At 47.8% G+C, this 12,945-nt stretch overlaps 4 protein-coding genes across 4 annotated transcripts; 1 reads left to right on the top strand and 3 right to left on the bottom strand.

Annotated features, from left to right (window-relative positions):
* The first annotated feature begins 4,622 nt into the window (after nt 1–4,622).
* On the top strand, nt 4,623–6,411 carry POJ06DRAFT_134795 (peroxisomal membrane protein-domain-containing protein). Its single transcript, XM_056184435.1, has 4 exons — nt 4,623–5,128; nt 5,198–6,068; nt 6,122–6,231; nt 6,294–6,411. The coding sequence occupies exons 1-4, from the start codon at nt 4,753–4,755 to the stop codon at nt 6,305–6,307; spliced, it is 1,371 nt and encodes a 456-aa protein (XP_056042880.1). The 5' UTR covers nt 4,623–4,752; the 3' UTR covers nt 6,308–6,411.
* Nucleotides 6,412–7,158: 747 nt separating this feature from the next.
* On the bottom strand, nt 7,159–7,764 carry POJ06DRAFT_239311 (uncharacterized protein; the record flags this gene model as incomplete). Its single annotated transcript, XM_056186034.1, has 1 exon — nt 7,159–7,764. One exon carries the CDS (start codon nt 7,762–7,764, stop codon nt 7,159–7,161), a length of 606 nt encoding a protein of 201 aa, XP_056042879.1.
* A 144-nt stretch (nt 7,765–7,908) lies between these two features.
* Nucleotides 7,909–9,976, bottom strand: POJ06DRAFT_134787 (ARS binding protein 2-domain-containing protein). Its single transcript, XM_056184434.1, has 3 exons — nt 8,498–9,976; nt 8,142–8,432; nt 7,909–8,089 (listed from the first exon to the last, which is right to left on the bottom strand). The coding sequence occupies exons 1-3, from the start codon at nt 9,857–9,859 to the stop codon at nt 8,054–8,056; spliced, it is 1,689 nt and encodes a 562-aa protein (XP_056042878.1). The 5' UTR covers nt 9,860–9,976; the 3' UTR covers nt 7,909–8,053.
* A 1,863-nt stretch (nt 9,977–11,839) lies between these two features.
* Nucleotides 11,840–12,814, bottom strand: POJ06DRAFT_199201 (uncharacterized protein; the record flags this gene model as incomplete). Its single annotated transcript, XM_056185145.1, has 2 exons — nt 11,840–12,570; nt 12,628–12,814. The coding sequence occupies 2 exons, from the start codon at nt 12,812–12,814 to the stop codon at nt 11,840–11,842; spliced, it is 918 nt and encodes a 305-aa protein (XP_056042877.1).
* Nucleotides 12,815–12,945: the final 131 nt, after the last annotated feature.

The following is a 12,945-nucleotide window of genomic DNA, read 5'->3' as shown; positions in this document are numbered from 1 at the left end:
CGATGCTGCCTCAAACGTGGTAAGAGGCTTATAAGAGCAAAAGAACCCTTCTGCGTCAGTAGCGCCACTGACCCTCTGCCGACTTCGCGCAGGCTGTAACCCGCGATCCTGAATCGCGGCGAAACGCTTGACTACACTACTTTTTTTTCGGCTAGTATCGGACTACCACAACTTTCGCGTCCGGTATGCACCGACCCTCGTCGGACCGTAGTCACGAGAAGGTAAAATAATAGTCTGGGACATGTCGTCTGGATTTGGTGGGCTGGACCCGACATTCGGTCTGGCTACGACAGATGACCTGCCCCTGAGTGTCAGCACCTCACCCGGGTCCGGTGATATCCTGACATTCAATCTCACCTTGGCGTAGTTGCATGTTTCACACATTCTCTGTTAGTTTATTTACTGCTATCCTGCGAAGATGGTGTTGACGACGTCCTATGTAAACAGCCCGTCCCGTTACCCCTGAAAAAACGTGAACCCTTCCCGCGCCTGTCGCTGCATTTCAAATTCGTTTTGCCCAGTCGAGCAATTTCCACTCCATATTCCACGACTTCCTTTGATTTTGGGACAGCGAGGCATTAGGGCCTAGGCGTTGATGGGCCTGTCACGGGCTCCAAGCAATATAAGGCAATCTTTTATTTAGGTTGCATTTATGAGTCCTTAGCTGCACAACCTTGCCAAAGTTGGCTCAGCATGTTGAACTCGATGTGCATCCTTCGTTGTAGTGATTATGGAGAAGTCCAATCTCAGTTGTGCTCGTGATGTTATACTATGGCCCTTCATATGCGGCTTTGTGTCTTTAGATATTTGCCAATGTCATGGATATGCACTGATCCAGGATCTCTTGTTCCATTCGCGAACTAGTGCGCCTTTTGTTGTTGCTAGGGATGTTAACGATTTGCCGACTTGCCGATATCGTCGATACTATATCGGCACGATACTATATAGTCAGCCTCAAAATCTCGCCGATAAAATTACGAATAAATATCGGCGGCTTAGTTATAAGTTCGCCAGTAAATAAATATCTACAGACTTTTTATTTCGCCGATACAGTGTTCATAGTGAAAAAAGTCGCCGATATCGTATAGTCATTCGTCAAAAGTCCTAGTTGTTGCCACTGACAACGCATTAGCAGCGGAGGTGGAACCATCCTGTAGACTTGTGTAAACAGTGTGAAGTAAGAGGTTGCTTGGAGTCTCGCGTATGTACGTTAAGACGTACATCGCCGAGCAAAACTTCAGGCCTTATTGTACACTTTGTTAGCCTCACTTAGCCAGAGCAGCGATAGTTACTGCTCCTGCCTAATAAATAACTAACAAGGATTCTTGTAGACCCAGATCCTTTACTTAATGACGTAAGAAACATAAGGACGTCGGTTTCCAATTCGCGTTTTGCGATGGTGCGGCTTAAACTTATTTCGTGGCGTCGAGGTCACGGCTCTCCATGTGGCGGTGTTCGCGGCTGCTCGGCTGCTCGGTCCGAGTCCAGGGGGCGCAAATGGCAATATAGACAGATTGACCGACAGAAACGGAGAGGTCATGGACCTTACCCGACCGGTGATCGTGGTGAAGCTAACACAGAATTGATGTCCTTGGAGTCGTCTTCGAAAAGATAATAATTGTTCGGAACCTTTCTCACGGAGCTTTCTCAGTGAACAATGCTGCCGTCAACCTTTCCGCTCGCTCTCAGCGAGGACAATCTAAAACTTTCCGTGGCAATCAAGTGAGACCCTGAGTTTCCCTTTGGGGACATACTTCCAAAAATGATCGTGTTGTTACTTTCTCATAGTCACATTGCCCATCTTGTATTGACCAACGCCATTCTTCCGCTACTTGAAAGTACGGCGAACACTCCTAGGCAGTGATGCAGGAGCGCCTATAGTTTTCAACAAGATGCACACAACGTTGGCGATGTCAAAGTTGACAGCATCGGGGATTTCAACTAGGCATTAACCCTCCATTCGAGCAGCAAAATCCTGGACACGGAGTTTACAACGCGTATGTACAGTACAAAGGAGGAGGATACCTGCCTACGCGTTGTCCACGGTTTTGGAGAGCTTTCGTACCTCTTCCAAGACATCCGCAGTGCGTCTTTCGGTTAACATCTATCTCAATGCTCCGTGTGACTCTCTCTGTTCCTCTCTGGTCAGTCAGTGCGTTCGTGGTATGTCACATTGTGAAACGAGAAGGTGAATTTGCGTAACAGAAGTTTCAGTACGTGCTCATCTCAACGCTGACCATTTGATATAACTATACGCCTTAGAAAAACACTCAATGAAAGAGAATCCAGGACAGATAGCAGTGTGTCATAGGACGAATGCAAGAACATAATCAGAGTCTAGTTGCGCTCTGATCATCCTGTCACTTCCTGTGCTTCTCCGCGACCCTCTGCAAGGCGTAGTAATGGACATCTAGAGTTGGGGCGGCGCCATGCGGTTAGGGGACTTAAGGCTGTGCGGCGTGTCGGGAACGGGCATTAGCGCCAACTAGTTGTGTCAGACGATATATATTGGGAACCAATATATTAAGCAACAACAACAAAATAATACACGTAATGAAAGGAAAAACAAGAAAACACAGCAAAGCAACAAAGGAGCGACTTGCAACTTCATGTGACAATGGATCAGCGCGGCAAACCGAATGGCATAGCGAGGACGTCATAGTGACGCCCTCACAAGTTGTACTGGGCTTACAATTTCCTTTAGATTTGGCGGGACATCCTCCTCAGGGGATCGTCAGTCTCTCACGATAACCTGCATCGTTGTTTGCCAGACGAACTATCCCACATGCATTGTAAAGTTCGTCACTTACAAATGATTGAGTCGGCTCAAGCAACGTCCCATGAGGACAGTTTGGGTCCTCGTTGCCAAAAGTCTCAATAACCCGTAATATTGTCCCATTCTAGTGGTCCAAATGGGTGTTGGCGCAACTGAATGATGGAATGAATGGCGATGTGGGTGGAAGAAGAATGAACTATTGTGAAGGGGCTGGAGAGTCACAGACTAAGTCCTGTGTCTCCGAGGGAATTAAAAGATCTTATAGACTTTTCTAGTGCGGTCAGCAAGTGCGCATCCAGCTGATACCCCAGAGAGTCAGCGCATTTCTAGTGCAGTCAGCAAGTGCGCATCCACCTGATACCCCAGCGACGCATGACGTCATTACAGGCATCTGAAAGATGACCCATTAACTCAGCGACCATGTCTGAATGCAGTGGCGTGAGAGCAGCGACGACGGCAGCAAGCTTGCTTGCGCTGTCGTACCACAGTCTAGGGGATTTAAGGCTTCCGTCGGCGATAGTCATGTATATTTATCGTTACTATATTTAATTCCTGCGCATATTCATACTCCGCTCACTTTGCCGTTACTTATATTTTAGCGTCCGGCGAAAGCTGGCGTCTCACGACATTCATCAGAACGGACTGCTCCATGCGGACAATCTCTTCAACAGCTACTCTTGACTCGGTAGTTGGTATGGCTTTGCTGACAGTCTTCGTAGTCTGCACTTTAATCTCCAGGGTTAGGGATTAGATCAGTAAGTTTGACCATTTATTGATAGTCCTTTACGTGATCGCGTTCATGGCCATCATTATAGATGTCTTGCTGATGTGCTTTTCTGTGAATTCCTAGGACTCAAATACCGATGGCAAATCTTCTCCAAAATTATAGGACGGTCCAGAATGCCCAAGTACTTCAGGTAGATCTCATTCTCAATATGGATCTTCAGACGATGGACAGATCTCTGTGGAGGTGCAAGTGATCGGAAAAATGCTTGACATTGGCAGCGACATCCTGATCTGCCAATGACCTAGCGGCCTCGACCCAGTTGAGCTCTGGTGGAAGAGTGCGCATGGTCTGGAAATGCTTCCCCAGTTCCGAATCACCATTGCCATATATATGGACCACGAAGGAATGAGACACTGCTGATTGTTGTCGAAATCTTATGCTTCACTGACTGGCTTGAAGTCCTCGAAAATATGCAATAATAGCATGAACTTCGAGTTTCTCAAATACCATCAGACTTTTATCCGAGATATCCAAAGCATTTGTCGATAATTGCTGCGTGCGTTTCTCCGTACGCTTGGAATACCCACCGTATTTGCGTACCAAATGAGCTCCTGCCCCTTAAAAATACTTCAGAGAGGATAATGCATTGCTGAATGGCTCGGAGAGCGGGCAGTAACCGTATCGTCGAAACTGACGCAATTGAGATCTTCGGTGAAGTTGTCATCATCCATCGCCAAGCTTTCCCCCGTTCCCCCCTTGTTACGTCTTCGATTTATCTGCCATTGCAACTGTCACTGAGGAATGATAGGATGTTAATGGCGCTCCCCACAATATTACTGTACCCTCGAACGCTTCGAAGCAAACTTATAACGTCACGCGCATTATGGCGCAAATGCGTATCTCTTTGCATTTATGCATCACGAGACAAGTGCATAGTAACATTAAATCAAGTAAATATCGGCAGTTATCATTTTCATTACAAAAAATAGTAAGATTTATTTCTTAATGGCCAATCCATTGAGTGACTTTAAGTAACTGACAATATTCTGGCTTGGCAGCGCAAGGCGAGGCGACTCTAACGGTACCCCATCACGGCACGGCGTAACTGGCAGTTTAGCCTCGGATAGAAGCCTCCGCATTAGCCTCGGATTTAACTTCCGCGTGTTCGAATTCAACAACCAGCAGTGCATTTCTCCTATTATTCTGTTGCAAATATCAACAGCGATAAGCTAATTGCAGGAATATATAAATGGCAGCAAGCGGTGACGGCATTTCAAAGTCCGATCAACTAGATTCCTCGCCCTCCTCACCATCCCCGGCTTCAGATTGCGCATTTTCTTCATCCCAATCATCGTATATGAGCAACGCGCCGGATCCTCGACCAGACATCCCTTCTCCGTTGGAAAATGGGAGCATGAAACATCACGTGAATGGAGATTCTGGCGTGAATGGGATTAATGGTCAGATGAAAGCTACGAAAGTGGGGTCGCGGTCATGGGTCGGTATATACGAGTCTTTCCTGATGAAGAATGCGAGTCAAATCGCATCCGTTGAGTCGACGCTGCAGCACTTGACGTATCTATTCCCAGCCAAGTTTAAAGATGCGGAGATCGCGTCTGAAGTAGGTGCGTGCTTCACTTTTTGTTGGATCAATTTTTTTTTTTGAATTTCTGTGATATTGACAAGATATGCAGTATATTCGGCTCTGGGAATATTAGGCCTCTACCATGACACGATCTTAGCACGCGCGCTATCTTCTTGTCCGTCATCCGCAAAATATCAGCCATCATTGCATACGCGGTACACACGGCACTTTACAACCCGCAACTCTGCCTATAGAACAATTGCATATATGTTAGTGGTAATACAAAAAACGGAGTTATTGAACGAAATCATGTCCCGCAGGCACGGTGGCCAGCGCGGCCAGCACACAGCGATTCTAGGCATCGAGAGTATCAAAGCAACCTGCAGATTGGCGCTACTACGAATAAGTGGTACAAGAACACTTGTTACGCCTCCTATCCCTGAGCGCGATATCGATCCAAATGTCTTAGACCAAGATGGTCCTATTACGCACGCCGAAGCTGCTGAAGAGGACGGCGATTACTGGATGATGCCGCGGACAGGGCAGAAGATGCCTCAACTGAAAGGAGAGACCGACGTGACACGGTTTTTGATGAAGAAAGTTCTGCTGCCAGACGACGTTGCGCCTTCGCCAAAATTAATACGTCCGTTGACTACTGCGGACGGCAGAATAAAAGAGATTTTGTACATTTTGCGGCCACTAGTCTATGCTCTGCTTGCATTACTTGCGGCTCGATTGCGCGCGTCTAAGCGATTCAAAGGGCACTACGAGAAAGTAGTCATTAACTGGATGCCATGGGTCGTCGGTTTCGCGTTGGAGTACGTCTGCAGGGACGGCATCATTGACAGTTTATCAGCCGAAGGCGGCATTCGGGCGGCGCTGACCAAGATAACCGGTCTTGAGAAACGGGAGCTCGAGAAGAGAAGTAATTCCATGTGGTGGTGGACTCTACGCGGGCAGTTTTATGACTCGATCACAAAGTACGCCCTATTTATCTTGATGCATAGCTTAGCTGCTAATTGGGATATTTTAGGCCGATATTGGATAAAATGATCAAGAAAGCGGAAAATATTCCGCTCCTTAACCTAGTCGGCTTGTATATTACCGATTATCAATACCTGGCGGAGACCTACCATTTTTCGAGTACGTGCACTACATCTTTGTGAATATGGAGTACCTTGTAAGCAACTAACCGATCCTTGCAGCATCCACTCTGTAGTCCACCATTCGCCACTAAGGGCCTCTAATTGAAGCCAAGATATGTATTGCATTGGATACGTCATTGGATACGTGCGGAGTTTTGGGTGGTTTCGGAAACAAAGTGATAGTAGATCATTATAGTACCGATCACTGCTTTAGCATCGCTATCCATAAATATGACTTATGCCATAATCTTACCTGCACTTAGCTTTCCAAATCTAGCGATATGGTACTAAAACTCGTCAATGCGCAAACCTGCATCACAACTTCGGTATCACACTTCTCGGACCAATCGAGCTGGAGTGGCATCAAATCGGCTGATAAATTCCCTGCATCCGGGAACGAGCCTCCGGGATATCGCCGTACAATTCGAATTAGTGCTGCAGCCATTAGTCGAGGTTCACGAAGCTACAGCGTTAAGGAGGACATGTAAAATACAATAAGGACTAAAACCAGCAAGCCTTATTTCCGGCTTTATAATACATCATCGATCAATCGGTCAGATACAAATATCGAGGTCTCACTACTATTCCTAAAAGCTTGATGTACTACAACGGCGACTGACGTCATAAAAACTGATCCTTGAATTCCGGTGAATCGCAAGAATAGACACGTGAAACTTAGCGTGTCCAGTCATATCATACGAGCAATACCACAATATATCGAATAGATTAATAGATACGGAAAATAGTAATTTGAGTATGTAAAAGAATTCAAATTTCTCTATCCATTCGCCATAATGTACAATCCGGAATCATAATAACAATGCAGAGTACTTTTGGGTACCTGACTGTTCGTGTCGTCCCAAATCCGCCTTGGCTCTGCAGACAAGCTAAATTTGTTAGGACATATCACAACGAAACAGCCACTTCATATTGCCTTATTAGGGCCGCCAGTCATGCCATCGTTCGCTACAGTAACTGTCCGATTGAATTTGGCTGACGCCCCACCAAGATCAATACGCCACTCTATAACGTACGTGGTCGTGGATCCAACAAAGAGTGGGTTAACACTAGCAAAGTCGTCGTCGGGTTTGATGTTTGCAATAGCACCACTGTCACTGATGTCTAACTGAACATCAAAATTGATGTTATCGATGCCGTCAATTCCACCGAATACCCATGCGAATGCGGCACCGTCCACGACACCTGTGCTTCGAAGGTCTGTACGAAATCCTCTGACTATTTGGGCCGCTATATCCCGTGCATGACACAGGGATCGCATCACGCCTGAGTCGGCAAGTTTTCGCTCCAGCGACACGCGTAACCTAGATTCGGCCTCTTCCGCGTCTTGCTGTTGCTGCTGTGTTGTTACTGTTGCCGGACGCCCACGACCAGAAGGATTCTGAGAGATCCAAGCCGATGAGACAGCTGGACCATGGCGCTTCCGTCGTTTCCCAGTGGCTGAAGATGAACTTGTGGTCGATGCAGCAGTGGAGGACGACGATTCTGATCGATTCACCGTAGGAGTTTGCATCTATGAATAAATGTCATTAGCTGTCTTGTCTAGCTCCTGTCTGGAGCATTTCATCGTCGAGCGCAACATCATCTTTTCTTCCTTCACCACCCATTGTGTTTGTCTACCTGGCATCGTCTTGGTCGTCGAGGTCTTCATTATCGTCTCTTAGCCTCTTGCTTCTGAGTTCATCGTTCTGTCATGCACGAAATCGAATCCAAACATGTCGTAGTCGATTAGGCTGGAGAGAAAGGACAAATTTCAGTTCAGGTACTCTTCCGGTTGCGCTTCAGACTGCTGTTGCTGTCTTCTATGTTGATACGTCCTCATAGCTCTTCTTGATGTTCTTGTCCTTTGCTAGACTCGCGAACAGGAAAATTAGAAAACGGAATCCATACCTGTTCTTGTCGTGCTTCCGCATCAATGGGAAGTGACGGTCTGGATGCATTAGACTCTTGTCTGAGCGAATGTTGAGACCCTTGCTCATTTGAGAGCATTGTCGGAAGCCGTGGACGTCGCTGCCGCAGCTCAGGCAGAAGCGCTCGTAAAGCAAGATCCTCCTCAGTTGGAACACCATCTCGTCCAACCGGTGCTGGTTCCGATGGATCCGGAATTTGCGTAAAATATGCATGGGTGTGGCCCATGCAGAATTCGAAGAAGGTGTCGATATGCATTGCTCGCATCCATCTCTAATACAATTGGGTTAGCCTCACGTACCATAAAGGAAAGTTCATTTGCCAATGGTTGCACGCACTTTCAGTCGAACAGCGTATTGTTGGATTTTCTGGGCACTTTGCTCTGGAGTGCGCTCGACGCCTAGCTCAGTCACTAATCTCGTCCATGTTCTAATCTCACCAGTCTCAAAATGCCGCAACAGAACTAACAACCTGTTGACCTCAAAGGCCTTGCCATCGCTCTTTGGAACGTTTCGGAATGCCCGTCGCAGATCAGCTGCGTCGACGTCGAGCTGAAGAGCAGGATTGCAGTACAAAATAAACTGAACGTATGCATCCTCGATGTCGCCAATCGGAGTCGTCTCATCTAAGGTCGGAATAGGCGGAAGGGATCGATCTTGCGGCGTGTACGAACTATGGCTGGGCTGCGCAGGGACTGCAGCTGAAACCCGTCGGTCAAGATCGGGATTCGAATGGAAGATTGATTGCGATCCGGGGAGAGAGCTAGAGGAAGATGACGAAGTGCTGAGGTACATCTTAGCGCCCCGGACAGCAACAGCCGAGGCAGTCGACAGATCGACCGGGGATGATGAAGCTGATGGCCGCGGTAAAGGCTCAGCATTTCGGGGCCCAGGCGACGAAGTTGATGACGCTGACAAACTGACGGGTCGTGGGTTGTAGAGCGCGAAGTGTCGGGCCTGGCTTTCAGTCGGAGATTGCGAGCGGCGGAAATCGCTTTGGTTCCGACTACCAGGACCGCTTTCGCTGCTACTATCAGGACTAACCTCAACGGACTCACCACTGCCAGAACCGGGGTGCCGATAGATTGGCCATGGCGTTGTGCGTCTTTGAGATTGTTGTCGAAATGGTGCAGTGAGGAGTGGGTCTGGCGACTGGGAGTAAAGTCTTTGTGGTGCGAGCTGCTGCTGTGGCAGCGGCGGCAGCGGCTGTCGGTCACTGTGCTGAACTTCAGGATTAGATGCCAGTGAGAATTCGTGTGATTGCGATAGGGACAGCAAGGAATCGGGCTGTCTGTAGAATTGTTGAGGATACGACGGTGGGAGGTCATGCTGCTCGTGAGCATAATGCTGTTGGCGGTGGCGGCTGTCGCTGCCATCGTCTGGCAATGAAGCACCATAGAGACTGTGGAACGCGTATGGATAGTCGTGCTGATGATTTTGTTGTTCCAGTGGCTGTGGTTGATTTTGTCGCTGTGGCGAAATTGGATACGTGGCGCTAGAAGACGCCGACTGCTGGCTGACTATGCCGGGGTACTGCGAACCGGGAGGGTAGTAGTAGTCGGACTGATCGTCGACGTTCTGGTGCTGTGACGATGCCAGAGGCTGCAGCTCGTCTGTCTGGTGAGAACCAGATGGGTCGGAGCTGCTATCGCCTGGGGGTGGAGCACTATGAGAGGCAGTCTCCTTGCGTTTTCGAGCCATGTATGCACTGATGTGAGATACCTAAATATTAGACGTGTGCAAATGGTCTCGCTTGCGTGATAAGGAGCAGCTGTCATCTATGACGAACCGAGGGCTGTATAGGTATGACGAGTACTTCATTCGGCTTGATCTTTGACCATGAACGCGGACGATCAAACTGTTGGCACAACCTATTTGCAAGACGAGAGCCAGATTAGACTATGAAATAGCAAACCGCACCAGAAGTAGCAATACCATGAGCGTAGATCAAACCAGCAGCCGGACCTTGCTCTATGGCATCGACAGTCGTCAATTGCGGAGGCCGAGGCGGGTAGATTCGGGAATGGTAGCCGGAAATATTTTAAGACGTGCAGCAGACAGAACAAGAACCGGCTATTCACGCGAACTAAATACCAAGACTCGCTCCGGGGTCAGGCGGTTCGCGTGAGCATGGAATTACATAGATCTTGCTTCGGCACCGAGGAAAGTCAGTCTTCCGAGTTGCCACGCGAGCCTCACGCCAAAAAGCAGGGGCCCTGAAGCGCACAGCCACAGTTGTAGCTGGGGTACCGCCAATCTGGAAGCTTGCGGCCCTTTTCGGCTTGCTGCAGTTGGCCCACGCCAGCCCTAGCCCGATTAGCAGTTTAATGATTATTATTACTAAGTGTAGCATTCACCGTGGAAGGTCCCACTCCTAGCAAGTGTCGCAAAGTTGCCGGTGGCCAACCTCCGAGTACCAGCCAAAAAGTCTTAGGCTTGGCCAAATTATTGGGCATCCTGAAAATCCAGCTATTTGTTCGTATCATGAATTTTTCTGTCAGAAAACAGTGGATTCCTACTTTCAGTTCGCAATATAACTGTCTTCGCCTTTTGACGGGTAGTGCGGCGCTGCCAGTTAAAAGTAGTTGCTACATATGATTCTTCCCCGCTGACCATGCCACAGCTTCCGCCCGTAGCCGTCCGCCATCACCAAAGCTGATCATGGAAAAGGCATCTCTCATCTTTGCATAGTATCAGTTTCCATCATCGACATATGTACCTAAAAAAATGCCAAATCTCACAATGTCGAAAAGCGCAAGCCAAATTCTGCGACAGAAGGGAAGCGGTGATGACATCATCTTTAGTTGTAGCAATGGGAAGCCTTCTAGAATGTGATCGTCGTTCACTAGCCACTCATCTGTGGCGGTGTACCCGCTTAGCCGCTTAGCGATCCGGCGACTAACACCGAAACTGCTTCGGATTTTTTCTTGCCTGTTGGCTCAGCAAGTCGACGTGCTGCTTACTACCCAGTCAAGTGTACTGGTTCACTTCGTCGAATATGGCCAAGCGGCTTGTCGAGAAGATTCTTGCATCGCCAGATAGCGTAATATTTGTAAAGCTCATGCAATCCCACAGTGCAGCACTGTTTAAGGTTTACTTCAGCATCACGTAAATGCAGTCAAACCTCGTTAAGCCGATGTAATCTGGACAACAATTTTTGATTGTAATACCGAGGTACTAAACTTATTTAGGAAGGCAATTGTTATAACGAAGTGATTTTCACCAATTTTAGAATTATGGCACCAGATTTTATCGCTATATCGGTGATCGAGTATCGTTATAGCGAAGTTTGACTGTAACGAGAGAAGTTTTTCGGCATTCTTCGAGCCGTAGGTTCGGCTCATTGGGTTAGGGTGTCTTTCATTATTAGAGGAGAGTAAATATGCGTCAGCTTTGGCCTATTGTTGGCCAGCAAAGTTTTTAGCACGCCGCCCACGTGGTTAGACGGTTAATGCCGGCCGACGACCGAGCTTCCGCCCACAATGCGCCGCCTTATTTAATCCTTACAATGCCTTACCTAATGCGCTTGTAACTTCCGAATCTGATGAAGCATGGGGCTTTGTAATATCCCTCCTTAAAGAATCGCAAATATGGATTACATGACACAACAACATTAGCCGTATACTATATGTGACTACAGTTGCAATACATTTTGCTGTGAAAATTCATATTAACCTGTCATTAGCTAGATCTTTCTCTAACTAACTGCGCGTTGACTGGCGTCAATGGCTCTCTCCCGGTCAACACCAAGTACACGTTCTCCATAGCCAGGGACTCAAACCCGTAGTTTGTCTCCAGAGAACCTCCTCCATTGTGACAAGTCAACGTCACATTCTCATTTTTGATCAGCCTGGGGCTCACATATGGCTCGTTCTCGAGAACATCCAATCCCGCAGCAAAAATATGCCTTGATTCCAAAGCATCAGCGAGTGCCTCCGAGTCCACAAGACCACCACGAGCAATATTAACCAATCGTGAACCTTTCTTGAACTTAGCCAGCAACTGCGCAGTAACAATTTTTTCTCCGGAAAACGGTGTTGCGATCACTACGCAATCTGCAACTGCCAACATATCTTCCAGCTTGTCATAGTACTCTGCTTCAATGGCCTCTTCCTGATCCTTTGTCTTTCTAAAGATGTCACTGTAAACAATCTTGACCCCAAACGCCAGGTACGCCTTCCGTGCGATCAAGTACCCAATATTGCCTAACCCAATTATTCCAACTGTGTGTCCACGAGGATTGTGAGATGTATCGTTGACATACTTATGAGCATCCCACCAGCGCTCTGGGTCGCCAGATCGAGCTGCGAGATGTGACCATGTCAAATTACGAAACGCTGACAGCATATGGAATATTGCCATGTCTGCCACTGCTTCTGATGAAGCTCCGGCACCGTTACAGTAATATATTCCTGTCGCCCGTCAGAATCTTTATTGAGCTTTGGAACAGATAGTTTATAAAATCATACCATATTTCGCTAGCACCCCTATATCCGCCCAGTTATAGCCGGCTCCAGCGCTTGCAAATACCTTCACCGTTGTCGGCAACAAGGAAATCAGTTCCTCATTCCACAGCCCCATTTCGCCACCAGTATTCCAGTACGGTCGAAAAATTGCGTGGAAGTCACCCCATTTCTTCTGCTTCAGTGCTGCCATGAACGGTTCCCTCATTCGTTCTTCTGCTGTCGGGCGGATAACTTCAAAATTCTTGAACAACTCTTCGTACCTGACTAAGTCGTGCTTAATAGCGTCGCCGATGTGCAGCACCACTTTCTTCTCTGTCATTT

The sequence above is a fragment of the Lipomyces tetrasporus genome (genome assembly GCF_029532465.1).
Source record: "Lipomyces tetrasporus strain NRRL Y-64009 chromosome Unknown POJ06scaffold_7, whole genome shotgun sequence".
Classification (NCBI taxonomy): domain Eukaryota; kingdom Fungi; phylum Ascomycota; class Lipomycetes; order Lipomycetales; family Lipomycetaceae; genus Lipomyces; species Lipomyces tetrasporus.
This window is presented reverse-complemented; position numbering and strand designations above follow the sequence as displayed.